We start from the raw sequence: 25,453 nt of genomic DNA, 5'->3' as shown, positions 1-25,453 counted from the left end.
AGCTTCATGGGCATAGCCAACTGGACTATCTGTTTTATCTGTGCCGCTCCGTGCATGTGCCTCCTATATAATTGGAAACATTTCAGTATAGTTTTGAAGTTTTTTTAAAATTAAGATAAATCTCGCGCACATGAGTCTGCGGCTGCGATAAGAGATCTTTTATCATTTTCCCATTCGCGCCGCGGCAGGCGCGCACGCGCGCTCCATGCGTGCGTCACCCCTCGGGCGCGCGCTGCACTGGCCGGCGCGCTCGGTCGGCGTTCACTCGCAGTCCGCTCCCATTCACTAGTCGCAGCGGGCGCTCCGCTTCGAAAGCACTCCTCATCGGCTACCGTGCGGTCACGCACCGCACACCACCGCGATGGCGCGCGTCTACGAACCCTCCGACTATGTCATCGAAAAGTCCCGCGTTCCCTCCTACAAAAAATACAAAGACATGCACAACAAGTCACTCGAAGATCCCGAAGCGTTCTGGTCCGAAATAGCGAATGAGTTTCATTGGCAAAGCCCTCCCCAGCCCGGCAATTTTGTTTCGTACAACTTCGACATAAATAAGGGCAAGATTTTTGTGAAGTGGATGGAAGGAGCCGTCACCAACGTCTGCTTCAACCTGCTGGACCGCAACGTCAGGAACGGACATGGGGAGAAAATCGCCTATTACTGGTAAGCTATTTTCTGTTGTCATTGCCCTTGTGGAATCAATAGTCAGCTGAGCGAGTGCAGCACGGAGACGGCGCGCGAACTTATTGATTTTTCTTCAGCATCACATATAACATTGGCACTGGTCGTCTATCTCAAACAAAAGCACAATAAGATTATGTAATTTTTGTTACATCTGCAGACGACTGACTGTGCTACATGCGCATTGCGAATTGTCTTGTCTGCGTTGGTACGAGTATGTCGGTGGAGCAGAAACATGACTTATGTGAAATAAAAAATAGAGGAAGGGGTGGTAATTTGGAACCCTACTTTGTTTTTTGAATATTTAAATAAAACTATTTGACTAATCATCTTGAAAAGTGGCTTTGTATACTTCAAAACTTATTAGCTATTATATTAGGAACGATTAACAAAATAAAACAACTCGTTATAGGAAATAATTACCTTTATTGACTAAATGAAAAAAACGTGTTTTGAGTTTTGGTGCGGGTATTACGGAACCCGGGTTCCAAATTACAAGTATGAAACAAATTTATTTACAAAAATCACAAATATAATATTCTTTTTCGCATCCTGAGCAATCAATATGTGCCCACAACTCACAAGATTGGCACTGAATCCAAATTTCACCCTGTTGATTATTTGAGAAACATTCTGAACCAAAAATACAAAAATCATCGTGGCTTGTGGGCTGAGCTTGTGTGGTATAATTTTCTGCCACCGCAGTTTTACCTGAAGAAACAGATGACATCGTAGTATCCGAAGAGGAAGATTCCCGCCTGTTCGAGCGAGGTCTAGAAGGGTTTGGCATACCCTGCCTTCCACTACGTCCCCGAGCTCTTCCTCGACCTTTTCCTCTCTGCGCTATAGATTTGATTGACTCCTCAAGTTGGTGTTTGTAGGTAGATCCAGTCAGCAAAGTAGCGGCAGACGACTTGCGGCCTCTGGTAGATTTTTTGTTCTTTGGTGTTGGAACCGGTAAAATATCTTCAGGGAGAACAACAGGATTGCTATCAATCGCTTGCAGGGTAGTTTGATTTGTTTGTCCACTAGGGCCTGGTTGAGGGTCTGGTTGCGGCAATTGAACGGCCACATGCGTGCTTGTAATTTGGAACCCGGTTCCATACTACCCGCACCTATAGGGTTCCAAATTCAAAATCTAACTAAATTAACAAATAACCAAGATAATCACATCTAGTTAAAAGATACATTAAAACTTACCTTCGACAATCTAAACTAGTCTGTAGGTATGGACTCCCTATAACACGCACAGAATTTGTCTTATACTAAAACAAAAACCTTTTATAGTTTTTCCAACGGAGAGAAAAAAACGTTTGATTTTGAGGTGAAATGTAAGCTGTGTGTGACAGATCAAATTCGATGCAAAATTGACGTTATTGGTAGCAAATATGCTCTATGGTATCAGTACAACGTAGTTACATAGTTTTTTGGTAGATGTCACTGCCTGTTTCTGTGATATTAAAGGGTTCCAAAAAAACAGCAGGGTCCAAATTACCACCCCTTCCTCTACACATTTTTAAATTACTATGAATAACACTAGACCTATTTTGACTTTAACTTCTATTAATTTTATTTCTACATATAACTGAACTTACATGTATAAAAATACTTTCTGTTGTCAATGATATAAATAAGGGCGTGTTCGGTAGGGTGTCCTGTCAACACAGTACAAAAGGCGCGTTTACACTCGTAACTTACCGCAATAAGGCCTAATTCAGTGTAAAATTAAGTTTTCGACTGAAGCAGACATGCAAGCCGTCTTCAGCCTGTACCTACTTACTACATTTAATTGTATTCACGCGATCTTGATAAAACGGCGCGTGAATATTAACTGTTTAATTTTTAAATATTTTTAAACCACTAGTATAGGTAGGTTCATATAAATATCAATTTGCTCGTGGTTTTATGTTTTAACGCACATGTTAAAACATAAAGCGTATCGATTTTCTATATTTTATAGGAGTAAGTAATATGATGTACTGTACATATTTGGTATTGGTGTTATTACAAGTACACCGGCTTTTATTTACGAGAAAATTACGACTAAGATTTCAATATCGATTACCATTAAATTCAACTTTGAACTAGCTATAACATCTTTAGTCTTGATTCACATTAGTGAGTTAGGCCTAGGTATTAACCTATGCCTATATTCGGTAGGTACTTACTTAATATTTTACACATGCAAAACACTAGGCCTGTTTCTTTGTTTTCACACCAGAACCGCTGAATGCCTTCATTTTGATAATCGTATTCTATGCGGGCGAAACTGCCAGCAAATATTTGTATTATGTTAGGAATGATTACTACCAAACCAATTCTAAGTTTACATAACCATTTTCTAAAATTCTCGATCTCGCAATCGAAACTGGGACCGCACTGCGTTCAAAGTAAACCACCGCGACACTGTGCAATCACTACATTAAAACAATGCTCACTTTCCTGTCTGTCTGTCGTATGCTTAGATCTTTAAAACTACGCAACGGATTTTGATGTGGTTTTAATAAATAGAGTGATTCAAGAGGAAGGTTTATAATACCTGATATGTATAAAACATGCATTATTAACAAGAGAAAAGCCGAGAAATTCCTTTGCAACCGTGCGAAGCCGGGGCGGGCCGCTACTCTAATAATATTTATCTCGCGAAGATAGTTGTCGTGTCTTGTTAATTGGTTTATAAAAATTGTTCTAGGTTGTTACCTTCTCGTAAGTTTCGCGTGACTTATTTCATTATCTAGGAGATAAGTGGACAGCAGTTTTGTAGGAGCAGAAGGTAGCGCCTTTTAAACTGACTTACCAGATGGAAAATTAAAATGTAGGTCCTTTACAGTACCTAATTAGTTATTGGCAGACCTAAGAGCGCTATGTCCGATCCGAATCCGTGAAATTATTGTCCCAAATTGTTGTAGAAATATTTGCATGGTAGTTTACGCACTAGGTCCGGTTTCGTCACCCGATTTCTCAGTAGTTTCTGGACGTAGTTCTCCAGTCTCCAGTAGTGCCCCGACTTACCCAGATTTTGATGAGGTTGCTATGACATATTTAGAGTGGAGTAGACATTAGTTATATTTTTGCGGAGCTTTTAATTTTAAGAAATACTCACCCACTTAGGCTGAGTTGCACCACCTAACTTTGACCGTGACTTTGACGATTACCGGTGTTTTTTGTATGGAGTTTGACAGATTTTTGTTAAAGTTAAGGTAAGCTGGTGCAACTCAGCCTAAGTGACTATTTTTAACCGACTTCAAAAAAGGAGGNTAATTAGTAGGTAATTATTTTTCTACTTTTTAGTGTTAGTTTTTTGGAGTCGGTTTTATAGATTACTTATTAGCAGCAGTCACTACTAAGTAGGTAAGGTACACGTTTAGCAAAATTGCTTTCTAAAATTGTCATAGATCACCGTTGTTAAGCCTGAGGTCGAGTAATCAAGTAATGGTCAAGGTTGAATTAACTTACCATTATTGATTTAGCATTTAACATTCAATGTCAACATGTATTATTACGAGTACTTATATTTTGTGGACGCATATTATCTTTCAAAGGAAAGCTACAATTACTTCCGCACTTACCTTTGATGTCCGTCCGTCTATTAATTTTTAATTAGGTACTCGTGATTAACATAAGTATTTTTATAACTCGTTTATCCATCTATACTTAATAAATCTGTAGAGAGGTCAATTCTGTACATGAAATATATTTTCAAAATAACTATGAGGGGGTGATTAGTGATCGATACTGATGCCAAAAATGCAATCAGTAAAATTTTTGTCTGTCTGTATGTTCCTTATAGAAACAAAAACTACTTGACGGATTTTAACGAAACTTGGTACAATTATTCTTCATACTCCTGGGCAGGTTATACTTAGTATACTTAGGAGCTGAGTAGTGAAGGGAAATTTTGGGAAAACGGGAGAAGTTACTTCATTTTTAAGTAACAAGATTACAGTACATTCCAACCTGTAATTAGATATGTGTCGTGAAAGAAACTTAAACTTCACCTTTTTAAGCTGTCAATATTATATTACCCCTATAGATCTCGTACAGCTACTCATTTATACGAAACTATGACGCCATCTGCTTGCAATTCAATTGACTAACGATTGAAAACTAATTGGCTTTTCCAGGATGATTATGAAGTTTTAATTCAGGTTTTTCTTTGGTGGAAGATGTAAATGGATTTATCATTGCCATGAAATATTATCTAATCTGATGCGTTTAATTTATCTTACATGCCCATCACTTGGTGACAACGCTTGGAGATAATGATGAGATAGGTATTCCCTCAATAATCAACGTTTGTAAAAGGAGATGTACCTAAACAAGATATCACGGTAATTAAACTAAAAATAATATCAACCACATATCACTGAATTCATTATATGCATTTGTAAACCTTGATAACTTGTATATTATAATCCTACGAGGAAAACACTTACAAAGGAAAATAAAATAACTGTATGAATAACTAGCGATTGCCCGCGACTTGGCCAACACAGCGAGACGTTACGTGGCTCGAATGTTTTGCATCCCATTCCAATTTCTGAATGTGAGAAATGTTTGAATAATATTCTATGAATTTTATGACTTTTGCTGCTAAAACTATTGTGCAAGGTCCAAAGCATAGTTATAGGTATGGCACCTAGCGCTAATAGAGCCTAAACTTCGATCGAATTCATAAGCTATTACAGATAATATAGTATGCCCAAGTATTTATTGACTACCTACGCTATAACTTTTGCTAATGACGACTCTGATAAACAACTGTTAAAAGTAGAAATCAAGCACTATTAAGTTTATAATAATTATCTGAAACTATTTTCTTCACTCTACACACAAAATTATTTCAGGCTGTTTTATTTTGTGAATTAAAATATTAATGGAGACTGGACACATTGTTTTACTTGCATTACTGCCTACCTACTTAATTTTGATTAATACGTAATAGTGTTATACCAAGATTTTTGCTAATTTGCATAACACTTGCAACGTAAATAAGTGTATCTCGTCTTTTATTTGTTGCATAGCCTAACTAAGAGAAACTAGAGCATAAACCTAACCTACGTAATTAATGAGAAAAAAATAATTTCATTGCTCACGCACCACGAAATAATGTTTCATAACTCGTATTTCATTATTGAAAAAAAGAGCTTTAATTAGGCTAGTTAGACAGTGTGAGTCTTGATAAAGTGCACATATGAAAATAGGTGAAACTAGACCTATTTTTAGCGTAGGAAAAAATGACAAAAAGTATCTGAGATTTTTAAATGTTTTATAGATTTTTTTTCTTTCAATTAAGTACGTATTGTAAAGAAAACAATGGAGTAATAAAGAAAAATGTTGCAGAAACGGAAAATATTTTTCAAACTATTTCCACGTGTATGAATAAATCGCGGGAACCGCTACTCGTTAGTATTCTTTCAAAGTTGTTCTTCGCTACGACGTAGTAAACGATAGGTAGGCCAGTAGAATTAAACACAAAAATTGATTAAATCGGAAATAATTCCTACAAAAGATTTTTTTGCTTTAATGGCTTCATTGGTTGCCCATTAAGACTATCCTAAGTTTTCGACTTCGACGGAGTTGTGCTTAAGTGGTGGGGGCCCCCGAAAGGGGCGTTTTTTCGGTTTTCCGGTTATACCGCGTAAAGGACTTACCCTATCGAAAAGTGGTCTTCATGACGGTTAAAGGGCACTTAATCCTGCATTGAATAAGACCAAATCCAATGGAAGCCTGTGGGTAACAAACCATTGGACGTGGAGAGGGTCATTAATTATACGTATATTTTCTACTTTGCCGAACTTTAGCGCGAGAACGGTTTGTCCAAAACATATGAATTTGGTCTTATTCAATGCAGGATTAAGTGCCCTTCAACCGTCATGAAGACCACTTTTTGATAGGGTAAGTCCTTTACGCGGTATAACCGGAAAACCAAAAAAATGCCCCTTTCGAGGGCCCCCACCACTTAAGCACAACTCCGTCGAAGTCGAAAACTTAGGAGAGTCTTAATGGGCAACCAATGAAGCCATTAAAACAATAAAATCTTTTGTAGGAATTATTTCCGATTTAAAAGCTAATTCTACTGGACTAAGGTAAGTGAAAGAAAAAGGAAAAATCGTAACGTTTCAATGATGTCATTACGCGCTAAATGTATTTAATTACTTTATTAGTGACGATAATATGCCTCGTTTTCCGCAACAATTTTTATATTCTTTTTTGTGCAGTTTCACTGAAACAAAATTATGCGAGGTACATAACTGCGACACATTTAGGTACCTACTAAGTTATGAGATAACTTAGTGAAATATGACGAGCTAAATGTACCTTTGTTGCTTCAGCTCCTCCAAATAAATATTTTTTGTAAATACTTTCACGAAAGTCAACTTTTAATTGCACCACTTATTATAAGCTTAACTCTATTTATTCTTTACATTAACTCTATGAAGCTAATTGTAGGTATCAGTTGGATAGTTGACATTACTATGAGCCGCAGACGCGCCTCCTCCATAAATTTTCAACAATTTGAAGTTATGAATTGCTGAAAATATTTACCTATAGTTCCTATTGCGGCAAGTGCTACTCGATTTAAATACTCATTGATGAAAAGTGACTTTAAGACCTATTTTCTTTCATCGCCTGTTCTATAATATAGTTATAGTAATTTAAAGTGCACAAATTAGTAATTTACAAAACCTTTGGTTTCAGGGCTAAAATAATGTGTTTTTAAGAGCTTAGAAACTATTATTAGCGTTACAACTACAAATACATTTTTTTCAGGGAAGGCAACCACCCGGATGACTACAGCCGGGTGACGTACCGGAAGCTGATGGACCAGGTGTGCCAGTTCGCCAACGCGCTGCGTGACTGCGGCATCTGCAAGGGCGACCGGGTGTCCATCTATATGCCCATGATCCTGGAGACCGTCGTCTGCATGCTCGCGTGTGCCAGGATTGGCGCCGTACACTCTGTTGTGGTAAGTCCACTGCTCACAAACTCAACCACTACCACACAAAAAGATGCGTGGGCGAGTCCCGACTCTATCTCCACGCCTACGATCCTGGAGACCGCCGTCTGCATGCTGGCGTGTGCCAGAAATGGCATCAAGTTGCGGTTAACCCAGTTTTCACTTCGAGATTCGACCTCAAAAATACTGTGGGCTTGAGTCGCAACTCTATCTATATGCCCATGATCCTGGAGACGGTCGTCTGCATGCTCGCGTGTGCCAGAATTGGCGCCGTGCACTCCGTTGCGGTAGCTAAGTTCAAGTAGGTGCATGGGCTGTTAATGGGACTCTACACTACGAGTAGTACACTACCGCTGTGGCTTGAACTAAGGTCGCATTTCTGTCATGATCCTAACATATGATTGCAAGATATGACTGAATGTAGAAAATCTTCTATATATTCCTACCAATCGGTAGGATATTATGGGACCATTTGACAATTATTAACTGTTTTAGGTATGCCTGAAATACTGCTACATGTCCTAATTATTATCAATCACATAAAATGTTCATCCTGGAATCCACTGATTGTTATGGAAGGTCACCGATGTAAACACCAGAAGTTGAAGATCGGTTTATTTTAATGTTTTGATATATTTTGAAGTAAAGTAGGTACCTAACTAAAACTTCGTAAGCAGAGCAAGCTTACCGATAACTCCAAACTCCTTTGCAAAGTCTTTAAAACTAAGTTGTAAGTTCTGCTCGGGATTAAACTTTAGGAAAGAATTGCGCAAACACAGATTAAATGAACATTTTAAGTCGTAGAGTTTTACTCAACTACACAGACAAAGTACCTAAGTAAGTAGACAGGTAGTCACATATTAAAATATTGCTTACTTAGGATCAGAAATGGTCTCTGGGGTGTAGTTGAAGGTAGGTAGATTGAGCTGCGTGTCGCAGTAGCGTGTCTATCGACATCACACATTATCGTACTTACTGTGATCTCTTCTTCGTACAATGCAGCGTAATTTTAAGCGATTAGCGCTTAACTGGCTAACCTACCTAGTGGTTATTTGTTATTGTAGAGGTAAGGTTAGATTATCTATATTTGAGATCTGAAAGACAATACTCTGGTCTTATCTGGGTTGTTCAGTCAGTTATGAGTACAAGTGGTGGGAGGTATAGGTACATCCCTACTATCTCAGTCTGAAGAAACCATCACCACCATACCATCTTTAGTCATTTTCAAAATGAAGCGGTTCTCGACATAGTAAAGCCTTATCTTAGAGCCCCTTCTACAAATAGAAATACGTAGAGTTTTCATGATTATGAAAAGGCTCTTTTTTAATTCTCAGTTCTTCAAAGGATACAGACGTGATTCGATGGACTTCAGGTTATAACCATCAAACACTACAGTTCGCAGGGTTTTCCTCGGACTCTCTCGCGGAAAGGATGGCAGACTGCAAGGCCAAGATGCTGATCACGGCCGACGGCGCGTGGCGCGGGGAGAAGCTGCTCGTCCTGAAGAACATCTGCGACGAGGCCCTGGAGAAGGCCAAGGCCAAGCACAAGCACACCGTCCCGCTGTGCGTCGTCGTCTCTCATCTGGCACGAGTGACGCCGTGTGGTGACCTCCCGGATGACATCAGGACATTGGTAAGTTTCTGGCATATTGACTTTAGAAAATTGCTCTTCAAACTAAATAGTTAGGTAATGAGTTTCTCTACGTAAGAAACTCTCAAAATTTACTTATCATTGGAGATTATCTTACACGCATTTTCCGGGTCTTGTTATTGTCATTCTTGTTATTTCATCTTATCCTCGATTTTGTATTGTAAATAATATATGCGTTTGTATTACGCGCTAACAGTAACACGATTGTAGTTACTCCGTCATTGATTATTAGATCAAGCGATCTGCGGCGGGAAGGCGCTACTGCGTGACGTGCCCCCCACTTCCCGCGGGAAAAAAAAAAAATTCCCGTTGCGCATTTTCCCTAAAATAGCTTATCATTATTACCGTTACATACTATCGAGTCACATTTTTGGAATCTGGATAAAATTACCCGTCTTTTGGTGTAACTTTTAAGGCTAACAAATATATATTTTAGGTACAACACTTACTTGAAAAAAAAGATTCGTCATTTTTGTCACTTTTTGTGATTGCACTTGATTCACCTTCAAAATTAGAAGCAATGTTATATATTAACACTTATTTCCAAAGTTAATCACATTATACACGTTTTTTATAAAGAAAAACACACTTCCAAAGCATCTAAACGATAAAAAACATCCATCTTTTTCACTACCCAGACGGGCACCGCGGATCGCGTCATCTTCAAACACAGACTGAGAAAAATTTGGTTGAAAAGCAACCATAGTGCCTAGAAAATATAGCTATCACATTCATACTTAAGCATTATTACTTTCGAGCGAAAGAAACAGAACTATATTTTTTAAATGACAAGGTCCCGAACTTGGACAAGTGATTTGCGGCGGGAGCCGCCGCAGAGCATTGTAGAGCTTCGTGACGTGCGTCTCCTCCCGCCGCGGGTCGCTTGAGAGGATATTAAAAAGTTCCTTCAACGTGTACTTAGTTTGCAAATGAGGTGTATTGGTATTTAAATCGGCATGTTGTTTGCAGTACAAGTGGGATGACGAGAAAGACGTCTGGTGGCATGATCTGGTGGAGGGACAGTCCACCATCTGTCCCCCTGAGTGGATGAACGCTGAAGACCCGCTTTTCATGCTTTACACCAGGTCAGTTCAACAAATTACAACTTTGTACAACTAATTAAGCCAACGAGGCGCGCTAGCCTATACCTAGGTAGGTAGGTACAGTACACACCCATGCCAACTAATTTTAGTTCTCACTACAGCACACCGCTCATTCATTCAGTGATCCCTTCGTTTCCGCGTGACTCAGGGCGGATGTAATTAGATTCGCAACTAATACGGCAGATATCTAGTAAGTTTATTGCAATATGAAAAATGTAATTTAAATTAACCTTGTTAATCCAGATTTACAAAACTACAACCTTAAACATAAAGAAACAGCGGTTAATAGTTATGTGTGATGATGTCATGTATGTTTATCCTATCGCTATCGTACATAACAAGTACCAACATAGCGTCGCATCAGTTTGACATCGTTTTATACCATCCGATAGACAGAGAATCGGCTGGAAAATATGATATTAAATAGAAAATTTAAATGAAAAACAGGTAATAATATGAGTATCACATGTTTATTGATGTGGGAAATTTGCAGAGCTTTAAAGCAAGTTGCATAGCATTTTCAGGAAATTCTGGTTAGTTACCTTACTGGTGTTAGAACTATAGCAACAGTGCTTGATGTTAAGAGGAAATACATAAGGTTCTACATAGCAAGGTTAGGTAGAACCCGTCATGGCTTACCTGTAGCACGTTTTCCGATTAGGATTCGAGCTAGGTTCGCGATAACTGTGACTGTGACAACAGTGCGTTGACTAGCGCAGTAGGTCAACTTGGCACTTCAAGGGCAATACCTATAAACAATGAGTGTTATTCTTAATCAGAGTTATAACCATCGGGTTCTACATTTGTACCACAATCACCATGACAGTGAACTGTACTTAGTCATTGTGTTTTTTCGGCTTCAGAAAAATACGCGCTAGTTTATCTTGAAATGTTTGTTGTTCTCAGTGGATTGTCGGGCGAGTCCAAAGGCATTGTTTTCAAGAATAAAATACTCGCGTACCTGCTTATGTAGTCTCTATAGCCTCCAAAATACATACTGGCGTTATATTTATAGCCTCATTAGCCTCCCCAACCCGTCGTATAGGCCAAATCCTCTATTTACCTATGGTAAAGTGTGGTCTTGTCCTTGCAGTGGACGCAAACGACCTGATGACGTATCTATAATGATCTTGAAATGTTTATTGTCCCCAGTGGTTCGACGGGCAAGCCCAAAGGAGTTCTCCACACCACTGCAGGCTATCTGACGTACGCCACGGCAACCCTGAGATACGTCTTCGACTACCGGGAGAAGGACATCTACTGGTGCACGGCTGACGTTGGCTGGATCACCGGCCACACCTACGTGGTCTACGCGCCTCTAGCCAACGCTGCCACTTCTGTCATGGTAAGGTTTTGGATGACTATAGGCTACTTTCCTAAAAGAAAACTTTAGACCGTCAATTATTCAAAAATAGTCAATAAAACAACTAATTACGAAGTTATGGTGCGTTGAAGTTCCGCGTGACGTCACAAAGTGCTACACTTTTAATAACCACGCCTTGTTTTTTTTTTAACTTTATATCTTTAAATTTTCATTAGTTTGCATAAGTGCAAAATACGTGTCGAGTAGGTACCTATTTTTCGATAAGTTAACTGACGGACTAATTCAAACTCTTTTTTACCCAGGAAACATCTTTATTGTAAGATTTCAACTGAAGAATGTTAAATGTTCTTCAGATTGAGATAGCTCTGACGTTTTCTGAGGGTTGAAGGTTCAAGAACGTTCACATCCGCTATTATAAATTCAGATGAAAACACTAGAAGGCCGTAAATCCAGGTCTATGGTAGGTACTTCGACAAAAACATAACAGAAAAAAGATTATGTAGCGTCGACTTGAGAATCTCGAAAATTCCGATTTCCATTCGACTAACAGATTTTATTCGATTTTTATAATACACAATTTAGCATCCTCATAACATAACACAGTATCAATAGCTACAAGTACTTAAAGTGTTAAATATACGAGTATGTAGTAAGTGTACTTGTAACGTACTTACGTAGTAAAGTCCGAAGTCCGATTGCAAGTAGCACACTCGGTCTTTGCATTTGAGGGACCGCAAATGAGTACCTGGATTTAAATAACTAAACAGTTTTTACGTAATTTATATCCATTACCATTTCAATTAAACATTGACACTGATTGACAAAGATATTAATACAATTTCCGTAAAATCTAACAAATAGGTAAGGCATTAGATATGTAAATACTTAATACCTAAGTAGTGTTTTAAAAGTTATTAGGAAACAACATGATTGTAACTAAAGTAGGTACCTATCTTATGACAAAAATAATGATGTAAAAGAACTTTATTATATTTAAAGAAATAAAACAAATTATACAAAAATGTACTTTAAAATGGTTTTGTAACACATTTTTGATGATTCCCAAGTAATTTTCACTAATCATAGAACTTTGTATGAATTTAGACTGATTTTTTTTGCACCTAAAAGTGGTTTTGACTAACGTCCTTGATTGGAAAAATCAGTCAAAAGTGATATTGACCAAGAGCATCAGTCAAAACTACTTTTGACTGATTTTTGCGGTTAATAGTGGTTTAGACCGATTATGAGTTTTGACTATAACATAAATATGGAGTTATAATAGCAAAGCTTCTTATTGTATAATACATACCTAATGGCTACTGTACACAAAAGCTATCCAATTCCAAACTAATTATAAATGGCTAGTTATTTTGGTCGCGCCAAGTAAATCGAAGCTAATTAATTTTCAAATGACGTCAGCTGATGCGTTTTGCGTAAAGCATGTCATCACGGATACAATAGAACGTAATAATATAAGTACTATTTGTTGACACCATTCCCTAATAATTTGAAATCACAACTTTTTAAAAGACACTTCATTCTGGTCTTCAAACTTCAAATTAATTTTAAATTACCTGTAAGTTAAGATTTTTGGTTGATTTGTAATTTAAAAAGTACTTAGTTTATTTGAGTTGACAAAACAGTGACGTCACTTGTTTGTTTTTCCATACAAAATCTATGGGAGAGTCTCGTTTTGACAGTTTTAAAAAGTACGTCAATTGATTGGTGGTGTCAACACGTCTATTGTTGCCCAGAATATGCACTCATTGCTCCCTTGTCAATCAAGACATCAAAATAGGGGACAGTATCCGGTATGTTACAGTTAATTTAAATATAATTTCGTACTCTAAATTCTAAAATTGGTTCCCTTTAAGTACTTAAGTTGAAGTAAATATAGAATAGGAGGTACCTATTTTATATTTGTTTGAAAGAGATCGCTTCATAGCGATAAGACCGCCTAAATTCCGTCTCTTTCGTGTATTTTTTTCTTTACTGGTCTTGTGTGGTGTACAAAGTGGGTTCTCCACCTATCTATTTATTTATCTATCTTAATGATGTTCTTGTCAACTTGACTGAATCTAGATATCAAAATAATCTCAACGTGTTATACAATAGGCGTAGTATTACAACAAGCGAAGGTTATACAAAAGTTGAAAGTACAAGTCTATGTCGTCAAGCCGACCGGAAGTAGAGTCATTGTGACGGTTGTCTTACCGCGAAGGTTGCAAACCTTATTCGCATTCTGCGTGACACTTAGTGTCGGGTACACCTTAGATATGACACACCATACAGTTGTAGTATGCTCATAGCCGTGAAATCTGTGAAGTAACTGGTGAAAAGTAGTAGGTATTAATATTCTATTGCACATATACTATTATCACGTACGAATATACGTCAGTAAACAATCTTAACATACTACTGCCTTATAGGCGTATACTTACTATGTAAAGTACCTAGTTACTTGCACAAACAATCGTTGAACATATAAATTACTTAATTGAAGATGTTTAACCTTAATGTATGAGTACACCTAGTTATTTATTAAGTTATCTACATCTAGAAGCATTCAATTTATAAACCTTCGTATAAATAATGCTACTTATTTATAATAATCCTTAATTAAATAAAATGAACGACAATGCTACTTTTCCAAATCAGAATAAAATTATCTATTAATTTATTGTATATGTGCAGAAATAAAAGAGATCTATCTTGTTGAATAACTGCAAACTTATTCTTACACAATGGCCCCGAATACTTTATGTATGCCCCTGAACCTATAAATAGGTTAAAGACGATCTTGTCTTGCCGATCTTCCTTCACCTTAACATCATTTGAAAGAGTGACGTCTCTAGCTACCAGTGACGTGTTCGGTATTGTTTCATTTCGAAGGCCCTTCTATTCCGAAAATGTTTTCTACATCTGTTGACCTAAGGTGCGCACCTTATTAAACTCATTGGGGCATTTTATCGACTTTTTTCATGATAAGCCCATACATTTGTTGTCTAAAATCGATAAGTTTTATCATGGCCCGCATCCTAGCTCGGCTGAACTTCATTTGAAAGGGTGACGTCACTGTCAACCACAGTAACGTGTTCGGTCTTGTTTCAGTTCGAAGGCACCCCGTTCTATCCAGAAAACGACCGGTACTGGGCCCTGGTGGACAAGTACAAGGTGTCGCAGTTCTACACCGCTCCCACTGCCATCCGGGCGCTGATCAAGTTCGGCGACGATCACGTCAAGAAGTGAGTTAATTACACTGTTCCCATTTTCCCCGCTATCTGGCATTCCTTAAACTTAGAGCGTTCCTAGCTCCAACTCTAGTAAGAGTTTGGCTCTAGGCACACGATGTTTTGCGGCGCCGCACCGCGAAGATTTCTCCATATCGCGCGGCGATATTTGCGCGGAGATATTTTGTAAAACGACGCAGAGACATCGCTCCAGCATCGCACCGCTCTGCCGCAACGCATCGTGTGCTTTGGGTCTTAGTATACCCAGTATTGGGTTGCGCGGCTTAGGGGCTAATGATCATCAAACCTACCGTCAAATCTACAACGGTTCTATGTAGATTAGTACTCCCATTTCTACCTCTCTAACTTCTACGTACCCACAGAAAAGATAATAGGTAGGTAAGTCCAGGTTTGTAACTTGGTGACCACTGAAAGAGTACGCTAAAGTAATGAGCAGTGCTCTAGTAAATTCAAGAAAATGAAAAAAAAAATGAAAATGAAATATTTTATTCAGCGACACAAATCAAAAATATTTAACAAAAGTAAAGAGAGTAGGTAATGTGCGTGTCACCGAAACGGTATCCACTCAGCATCATGTCCATCATGTCGAGGTGTCGTAAGGGACACCACGACGCTGCTGACACAAGACTGCTCACACCGTTAAAAGAAGTCAATTTACCTAATTACCTCTTACAAGATTAAATAGGTAAGATCGTAAAACCACTCATTAAACGTAGATGCGTTAGGTAATTATTCAACTAACTACGTGCAGGAGTTGACATGAATTTATATTTTTTCATTCAGAAACGCTTCATTGTTAAGAACTTTCAAAATTCAAAGATGTCTAAGTCTATACTTAACTGCTTAATGTTATTTTTATTGTACTCGACTCGTAATACCTACTTAACTCCGTCTTCTATTATTAAGTTTAACTGTAAAAGAAGACACAGTTTAATTGTTTTAACAATTTCCTCTAGTTACATATCAGAGATAACGCGCAGAGATAATGTTACTAAACTGATTATTCTTAGAATAGGTACTTAGTATCTCAAAAGGATACATTAATAATGATATGTCATAAGTACCTACGCTAACTAAATGCAATTTGTAAGTAGTTCGATGAAGACACCGCTCTACGTCAGGCATTGGGTGACGTCAGAAAACTTTTAAGTTACCAGAAGCTTCAGAAGACTTTTTTTTTCTTTATGGCTCTTTATCCATCCAGAAAATAAAGTAACTACATTCTAGAAATACTACAGCTGTAAATTGCGTAATTTCAGTAAATATCCCATAACTAAATTGGATCCCTCTAGCTTTTGGCTGAATAAAATTTTGATTTTCCCATTTGTAAAACTATGTACTGAACGAAATATGGTTCGAACTAATTCCATTTCCAATACTGAGTGAAGCGTTTCATTGCAAATTGCAGATCTATACGATCTAATTGGTATGTGAAAACATGAATGAAATTTCAAATGTTCTGACTTCCAGGGCATCAGCGCTTTGTGTGGGCGCAGCTTTGTGTTTGACCTCACAAGAACACCATCTTAGCGATAGGTTTTGTCAAAGTATCCATACTATCCATTCACAACATGCAGCTTGTAGGCCAGCAAACAAGGGCCGACCAAAATAGAACAATGTTGGTGCAAATCTGTTCAACCGGCAACCACATCCCTCCGCAGCAAAAATAGGTGACCACTTTGACCCTTATCGGAATAGTCATGAGGAAAATATCTACATTGTTGTTGTTATCTGCACTGGTGAACGGTGGGCACGAACGAGGTTACAACTGTTCACACTAAATCATCTTAAAAATTGTGAAGAACTTTACCTTGTTTTGTAGATGTTTAGCCATCCTCAATATGAAACATACACTCGGGTACGAATGTAAAAGACTTTTAAATACCTAAGTAGGTTGTTANTAGGGTGGGGGATGTTAGCGACGCGCCTAAAATTTAAACTAATTCGCGCCTAAGATTTAAATTCGTTTGGTTCCGCTACCCGCCGCCCTGCGGCGCCACGTGCGAGGGGGGGGCGGGCACGGCGGCGGGGAGGGGAAGGAGCGAACCGATTGTGCAAAAATTTGTCAGTCCTTTTTTGTCTGTCACTCTCAGTGTACTTAGCATGTGACTCGTGTGCAATAAAAATAGTGCAGTTTGGAATAAGCAGTTTTTCATTTGTCATCGCGTCCCCTGGCCCCTACACAAGCAACATAGGTAGTAAGGTAGGTTGATATAGGTCTGAGATTTTCCGTTTGATGTCTCTGTACTGTATTTACCAGATTGTTATGACAGGTCGTAGGCCACCTTAGTAAGTAACATCTAAGCATACATTTTATCAATAATACAGGGTGTATGGCGGAAGGTTAGACAAAGTTCGTGGGTGTATACTGTATAGGTAAGGTCATTTTAAGAATACAAGTTCGCCCATTTGACTCCAAGTGGGCCACATTTTTTTATTGATATTTTTGTTTTCATTTAATTTTTTCTGAAACTTGACCTAAAAACTGCTTAAATTTTTTTTCTCGAGTGTTTTCAACCGCTTTTATTATTTGATATTAATATCGAAACTGTCTTTAGTCAAATAAAATAAATTTCAAATCCAGATAATGATTGGATAGCTAGTTACGAGCCGCCAAAGTTTAACAAAAGTACAAACCACGATAAAAAATTCAACTTAGAATTCGATTTAAAAAAAAAATAAAGGTGATAATGGATTGCCATGATCTTAAAAATATCTCTAGCTTCTCTTCTTTCCAATGATATATCATATGTAGTAATTAGATATTGAAATTCGTCAAAAATACAAAGATTATGGAAGAAAATGGAATAATAATACAAACATTATCCTGTATAACTAACGATTTATTTTGAGATTAATATTTACTCTTGTTTGGTCGAATCCACCCTAAGAATCATAGTCCCTAGACCCGTCATAAGTCGCTTTTTCGTTTTTTACTCGATTCTCTTTTTTACTCTAATTAGTGCCTTTTTCTTGTTATAGGCACAACCTGAAGACTCTGCGCGTCCTGGGCAGCGTAGGGGAGCCGATCAACCCTGAGGCCTGGCTGTGGTACTACAACCTGGTTGGCGGTGGCCGCTGCTCCATCGTGGACACCTTCTGGCAGACCGAGACCGGCGGCCACGTCATCACCAGCCTGCCCGGCGCTACCCCCATGAAACCTGGCGCTGCTGTAAGTCTCTGACATAATACCAGCACTGGTTCTCAATTCCTTTCAGGCGGTTTTACTAAGTTGTTTTAGCTGACATTATCAGGACTCAAAGCTTGTATTGAGTTGACATTTTGACAAGATTACGGATGAACATGGTGAATGATAGGAAAAATGTCTTACCTAATACTACTTATAAACAAATAAGAACATACCAACTGATATCTGCGAACGAAATTCAAATGGTGCCTTCAACTTGCCTAAGGTCAGCGCAGACAGAGGCGGGAAGCGTGGGAAAGCGGTTGCGATCCGGGACGATATTTTTTGTAATGTTCTAGTTTGCATAAAATCAATCACATGTAATAATTTAAAGTGGCTTCGCGGTGGATCGCTATCGAATCGCTTTCTTGCCCTTACCGCCTCTGTGTGCGCTGAATTTTCCTGTCGATTTGATAGATGTATTTTCCAATATTTTTGTTTTTCTTGTAATAAATTCCGTCATTTTTTTTTCATGTAATCTACGAAACTGAACGCGATCACACTTTTAAAATTTAACCGTAAGACGGTTATTATACATATTACACCTGTTTGTTTGGCATAGGTACACTTTACAATTACGGATTTGCGTAAATATCTTAAACAAAAATCCTCCTTTGTATTTTACAACTCATGCCTAAACACAAAAAAAAAACAGTTGTCTGTGTACCTTTATAGTAATAACAAATCACGTCTTTACATATTACATATTATTTTTGTTTTATCCTTGACTCGGCGTCTACGTAAATACGAGTAAACCTAATGTGAATTTCCTAAAAACAATGTTAGTAAGTTAAACGTGATCACTGACGTATTGAATTACGTAGAGTGGGACCACACTACTTAACACTATTCTTCCCGTAGATGTTGGAAAACGCATTAGAGAACAAAACAAATGAAGATCAAGCCTTTAGTTAGGTACAACCTGTGTGATCATGATGTGTAAACTTATCCCAGAGACGCCATAAGAAAAATAAAAAACAAATAGTCCAAATCCTCCAATTGCCTCTGGGCTTGGACGGGTTAATTCGTCCAAGCATCTGGGTCATGCTTTTGAAGTGGAAAATACACGACCTGATGATAATAATATGATGTTCCTTCCTATAGATATTTCATAGATGCTATTCTTTCCAGGGTTTCCCGTTCTTCGGGGTGGAACCTTCTCTGCTGGACGAGAACGGCCAACTGATCGAGGGTCCCGGTGAGGGCTACCTGGTGTTCTCGCGGCCCTGGCCCGGCATCATGAGGACCCTGTTCGGAGACCACGACCGCTACGAGAAGGTGTACTTCTCCAAGTTCCCCGGCTATTACTGCACTGGTGATGGTAAGTGAAAGTGTTAGTGAATGTACCTAGGTACTTTATTTCATTTCAATTCACTTTAATGAAAGAGAGAATGCAACTTACCTACATATTTGCTAATTTCAACGGTAACTGGTTAATGAGTACTGAACTCATGTCCTGTTGAATGTTGAATTTCTGAATAAAGTTTAGAAGTATTTATGCGGTTTTATTGCATGTAGTTACGACTCGTACACATAGGTACAATACACTTACAGTACGAGTACACAAATACAGATAAATATTCTTAATATTATGAAACTTTTATCTGTTGACAAGAACCGCCGTTATCGTCCATGTAAGATTCACGTCTTACGTGGATAACGCATTCTTAAAGATCTTTAAATCAGATCAAGATAAAACAGTTCCTACCTACTGTTGCTCAAGTTAGTACAAGGTTATGAGCGAGACAAAATATAAATACATTGCTGTAGTTACCGTTTACGATTATTTATTATTCAAGGGCAGTGATAAAATTGCTGAACACTTATACTTCTCCTTTGCAGGAGCTAGGCGTGATGAGGACGGCCTATTATGGGTGACAGGCCGCATTGACGACATGCTCAATGTCTCGGGCCATCTCATGTCCACCGCTGAAGTGGAGGGGGTCCTCACCGAAGAACCCAGGGTGTCTGAGGCAGCCGTCGTGTCCCGGCCCCACCCCGTCAAGGGAGAATCTCTATACTGCTTCATAAGCCTCAATGATGGCGCCAAATTTGACCCCGACCTCGTGAACTGCCTGAAAAAACTAGTCAGGCAGAGGATTGGCGCGTTCGCCGCTCCCGACGTCATACAGTACGCCCCGGGACTCCCGAAGACCAGGTCGGGTAAGATCATGCGTAGGATACTAAGGAAGGTTGCGCTGGGAGACCGGGACATCGGAGACACGTCGACCCTTGCTGACCCAGGAGTCGTCGAGGAGCTGTTCAAGAACCGACCTTAAATATGCTTGGAGCTCTTCAAACAGATAGGGCACCTGATTTTATTTTAGTTTAGTACTTTTATCTCGTTTTATGGACACAACCTTACTTAATTTGCATCTAAGCGTAAGGTTATTAAATCTGCTGAAATAGTCGACGCTATTTAGTCAGCTTTTTAGTTTTACTGCTTTATTGCATTAGGAACTCTTCTAGCCTGGGGACTTCTCGTATGGGTAGAAGGTAGAGATATAATGTCCTGAACATTTAGTTTATGAGATAAGTAGTGGAAACCTCTGAGTCAGCCTTATAAATAGTTTGCTGCTGTCAAACGTTCCAAATCAAACCTTTCAATTTTCTTTCGACTGCCTTCCGTCCGCACCCTGTCCAACTAAACTCTACGATTAAAACGACACCAAAACTACCCTTCTTTGCTGCCACGTCTACTATGTCTACTAACCACATAAATAACGTAATGTACCTACTCAGGATATTCTCCTGTAGTCGTCTTTAGTGTTTAGAGGATTGCATTACATTTTGTAGAAAATAAGCCAATATAGATGTCTATTAAAGTTTAGGTGTCTATCTATATTAAAATAGAGTAATCATGAGCAATGTTTATGCAACTAATGATAATAATGACGATGAGTTGGAATATTGAATTCAATACGCACTGATGTTAGCGAGCTTGCACTGAATACGCACTATGTCGCATGTGTTCACGATTATGTAATACTTATACTTATATAAAATAACTTGAATTAAATATCACAATCTGTAAAAATATCCACTTCTTAAGTTAAACATTAACAATGAACCTCCGAAAAAACGAAAGTAAATTAAAAAACAAAGTTATTAATGTAAAATCTGGATGTAATTCATTTGACATTTTAAATTGCCATCAGTGTGTGACTACTTTTGAGAGTCTCTTTATTATAAATTTATTGATATGATTCCATCATAATTATTAAGGTCTTAATACAAAAAAGTACCTGAGACTGTGTGAGAGTCGAAATTTACGTCAGAATATTTATTCGTGTATGAGGTATGAGATATGTAGTAGGTTTTGTTTTGTGATGTCTTGATTGTGGTCTAAATATTTGTTCACGTGATTAGAACATTCTGTAACTGTTCATTCCAAGTTTTTATGAGTCCTTTGAGTTAACTAACGAACATTTAAAAAAAATCACAACGAAGTTCAAAACGAGACCTGAATATTATAGCACGTTAGGCAAGTGGACGGCTGACGTCGAAATAATATCAAAAGTACGAAAAGAGAAACTAAAAAAAGTGCTAAAAAGGAAAAATATGACGAAGTTCAAATTAACGGATTGTTTTGTATTTTCAAGCGAATTCACATCATAAGCGAATTTGTATTGCCTATCATCAAGCACACATCAAGACATGTACTTACCTACATCACTTGACGTGCGTGTGTCGAGCTGTGCTACAAGCTGTGCGAATATTATTTCGATGACAGTCCTTGCTGCCATTTGTATGGTCTAGCCTGCCGAGTTCTTTCATTAGATACAAATAAATATAATAATTATTAACGAATTCAGTCAACCACGCCGGAGCCAAGGTAAGTCTAGTTCATTTATGTATTTTGAGTAACTAGTGCACCACCATTAAAAGCTATATGACCTAATATATTTTTGAATAATTTATTCATTAATATGTATTTTCATAATTGATTTTAGTTAAAAATCTGTAGCGTTAAACGCTGATCAGATTAAGGAAGTAAACTCAAAAAATTAAAAATAATAATGTTATATTTATTTGTAAATAATGTAGTGTTCTAATCTGTGTGATCTATGTATTTTTGTTTATTTAAATATATTAACTATAATATTGACGCTTATACCGAAGACGTCACCTATTTTTGTGTGAATTTTTGTTTAAGTTTTTTTTTGTATATTTGTTAATATCTATCCTAATTTTTGCCCCAAGGTGACATATAACGCACAATTATTTTTTTACTGTTAAAATTTTCACAAATTATGAAATAGTACAACTTAATATTGACTTTGTGTTCCGAAAAAAGCTAAACCAGGTCCAATCCTGGGGTGAGTTCAAATCATCGGTGTCGCAAAAATTTGACACCTAAGACATTTTTATAAAAATGGAAAATTAGGTATTTAACAAAATAATGTTGTAAGGGTAAAATATAATCAGAGCACGTCTTTGTGATGCACAAATGTTATATAGCTAAAATATAACTTAATATGATGAATACCTATATCGTAGGTGTGTGAATGGCGTGTTTGATATTATTTGTATCACTTTATAGGCTATTTCGAAATATTTATTCATAAAAAAGTTGGAAACGCTGTTTAGGTACTAGCAAAATTGTGATATTTTCTGTTTTGAGTCTAGTTTGTTAGTTGGTTTAACCAATAAATGGTCCCGGTGTTGATGTATGTTAGCGTATCAATCACATACGACAACGGCCAGACTCAGTCAGTGGCAGACGGTCTGGAGAATGCTAAGTAGTAACACTATGAACTAGGTTCTTAGAGTAAACAAAATCATATTTAAATCTTCATCAAATAAATAAAAACAATAAGTATATACGTAGTGGGTCTACTTTATTTCCCGTTTCTTTGACCATTTTGATCGAGCTCAATCGAACAAACTCATAGTTTAACTTTTCTTCAAAGAATTTTGACCTTACGAGGTACAATTGAATTTAGCCACACAAAACCTTAAAAAAATTGTGTGCGATATTGTTATTTTTGGTAACTTAAGTAATCTAATTTTGATTCGAAACTGATAATTAGGTACGACATACTTACTTACCTATCTGTTGCTGCTCTGGCCGTGATATTTTTTCTTAATAAACTATTGTAAAGTTAGTTCTTTGGTACTCGGGGTCGTGAAATGATAGTCCAAGGCACGATTCAAAGGCACAGAAACGTATATTGTCTTCCACACAAACGAAATATAACATCAATACACTTGAAATCAGTAGCAAACAATGATTTTTTTGGTCTAAACATAAAGAGATTTGCGCGCGCGTCGCGGCCATGGGCGGACTGGCGTTAAGCACGAGTCTAGAAGTTTCGACGACGATCGTTGGCGAAGAGCGCCGACAGAGCGCGCGAGCCCCGCGTGTTTTTAAAATGAACGCCCGCCAAACTTGAGTGCGAGCATTAACCCTATCGCCGCGTTATACTATTGATTTAACAATTGTCTAATGATTGCCCATTTCGTTTCTTTTTATTTTGGAATTCACTTAAATAGGCGTAGAATATACACGAACGTATCAAAAAGGAGATTTTAAACGAACCTACAACTTATTTTATGCGACCATTGCAGTTAAACAAAACTTTGTCGTAAAAGGGTTAAGTTACAGCCGTCATATTCAAGAACTGTGTACCTACCTTTGAGAAGTCAAAATTTTAATTTTATGTTGGAGAAGAAGCTTTCTTATCATTCCATAGAATACGTTCCTAGCCGTAACCAAAGCAAGTTCAGTTAATGAACACTTGAGTGTTGTGTTGATTAATGTTAATCTCATTAAATATTCATTGCCTAATTATGTAATGACACGTTGTAATAATATAGTGGAGTTACCTATCTAGATGATTACGTGGTTTATTATTTATTAGTGTTAGTGTGTGTGAAAAACCCTATTTGGAAAATCATAGGAATATAGTTCGTTCACTACTATGTGTTTTTCATGTTTAACGTTATGATATTGGCAGTAATAACGTAAATAGCGAGTAAGGGATATTATTGTGATTGTATGTCGAAACGAACATATCATTTAAAGTGATTAAATTATATGAATACTATCTAATTGGTTGTGAGTCATTGTTGTCCCTTGGCTAACATTATAAACCACACTTATTTATTTAATACACATTTAATTACAATTCCACAATGTCTACCTACAATCACTGTTTAAGCAAAGGCAGGTGGTGAAAAAAAGCCAAATTCAAGCTAAAGTAATTTAATAAGAATCACTAAATACATCGAGTCCTAATTAAAAAGTTCACATCATTCATTATGGTTTTCCACTGTTATTAATAGAGGGGTAGGTAAGTATATCAATGGGATGGGGAGATAGGGATAACTACGTACCTACTTAATATTGACACGAGCTAGGGACATAAATGTTAAGAGAACTATTTATTTTTTAACGGTACAATAGTGAACTTAGGCTTACAAAGAATAAAGGATGCTCTTAAATCGAATTATTTTGAATAGGGTGAAAACAAAAAGTCAATACGATACAGTTATTAGATTTTTCCGGCAGTTGAGTAGGTACCTATATAGGTACTCATACGGGTATTATTTGGCCTAAGAAGAAATATAATCCACTGCACGGCCTGCATCTGTCGTCACTGCTCCTGAGGTTCTGCAAACATTGTTTTATTAAGTATTAAACAATTATAAAGATATAAAACATAATACGTCACTGGACAACGGACCTAAGGCGTGCCGGTGTGGGGTTCAACCCTCGCTTGCAATTAAGTCCGCGGTAGGGAGATGTAATGTACTCCACGATCAAATAAACGCACTACTTATTTAGCTATGTACTTACACAAAAAGTAAGTTCAGTTGTAGGTCATACTCAAGTGCTCTAAATAAAATTGCTGCAAATACTCGTAAAACTGAAAATTCACAAGTGGCCCAATCACGGGCGATTTTTTAAGCTAAAAATCCAAACACATACTTAGTTTGTGATTAGGATAAAATAATTTATTAGATTTTCGATATAAATTCCAAAGCAAACGGCGTAATAATTTAGGAGGAATAGTACAATTCCTTCACATTAAAATCAGCTCTAGGTACCGCATTTAGCTTTACTTAGGTTCAGTGTGATTCAACTGACATAGAAAAAATTTACTTGTTTACTTGATTCGATTTCTATATTCACAGTATCATTACGAGTCACATTATTCACAGCTTTAGAAGATACTGTCTCAAAAGGTTCTGCGTATGTATTTCGAGTGCTTCAAATGGTTGATTTACCATAGTAGAGATGAAAATAGACGACGTTTATTGATTTGTACAAGAAACGGAAAAAAACAC

General features: G+C 37.5%; 1 protein-coding gene across 1 annotated transcript; it reads left to right on the top strand.

Moving 5' to 3' along the window:
* Positions 1–227: 227 nt before the first annotated feature.
* Positions 228–24,210, top strand: AcCoAS (acetyl coenzyme A synthase). Its single transcript, XM_028306547.1, has 10 exons — positions 228–663; positions 7,456–7,651; positions 9,038–9,277; positions 10,265–10,380; positions 11,551–11,743; positions 14,834–14,967; positions 17,956–18,145; positions 19,292–19,481; positions 20,003–23,253; positions 23,587–24,210. The coding sequence occupies exons 1-9, from the start codon at positions 362–364 to the stop codon at positions 20,437–20,439; spliced, it is 1,998 nt and encodes a 665-aa protein (XP_028162348.1). The 5' UTR covers positions 228–361; the 3' UTR covers positions 20,440–23,253; positions 23,587–24,210.
* The last annotated feature ends 1,243 nt before the right edge of the window (positions 24,211–25,453 follow it).

The sequence above is a fragment of the Ostrinia furnacalis genome, unplaced genomic scaffold, assembly GCF_004193835.3.
Source record: "Ostrinia furnacalis isolate ACB-3 unplaced genomic scaffold, ASM419383v2 OfSCF0188, whole genome shotgun sequence".
In the NCBI taxonomy this organism is placed as follows: Eukaryota; Metazoa; Arthropoda; class Insecta; order Lepidoptera; family Crambidae; genus Ostrinia; species Ostrinia furnacalis.
The sequence above is the reverse complement of the archived record's forward strand: the minus strand, read 5'-3'. Positions and strand labels throughout refer to the sequence as shown.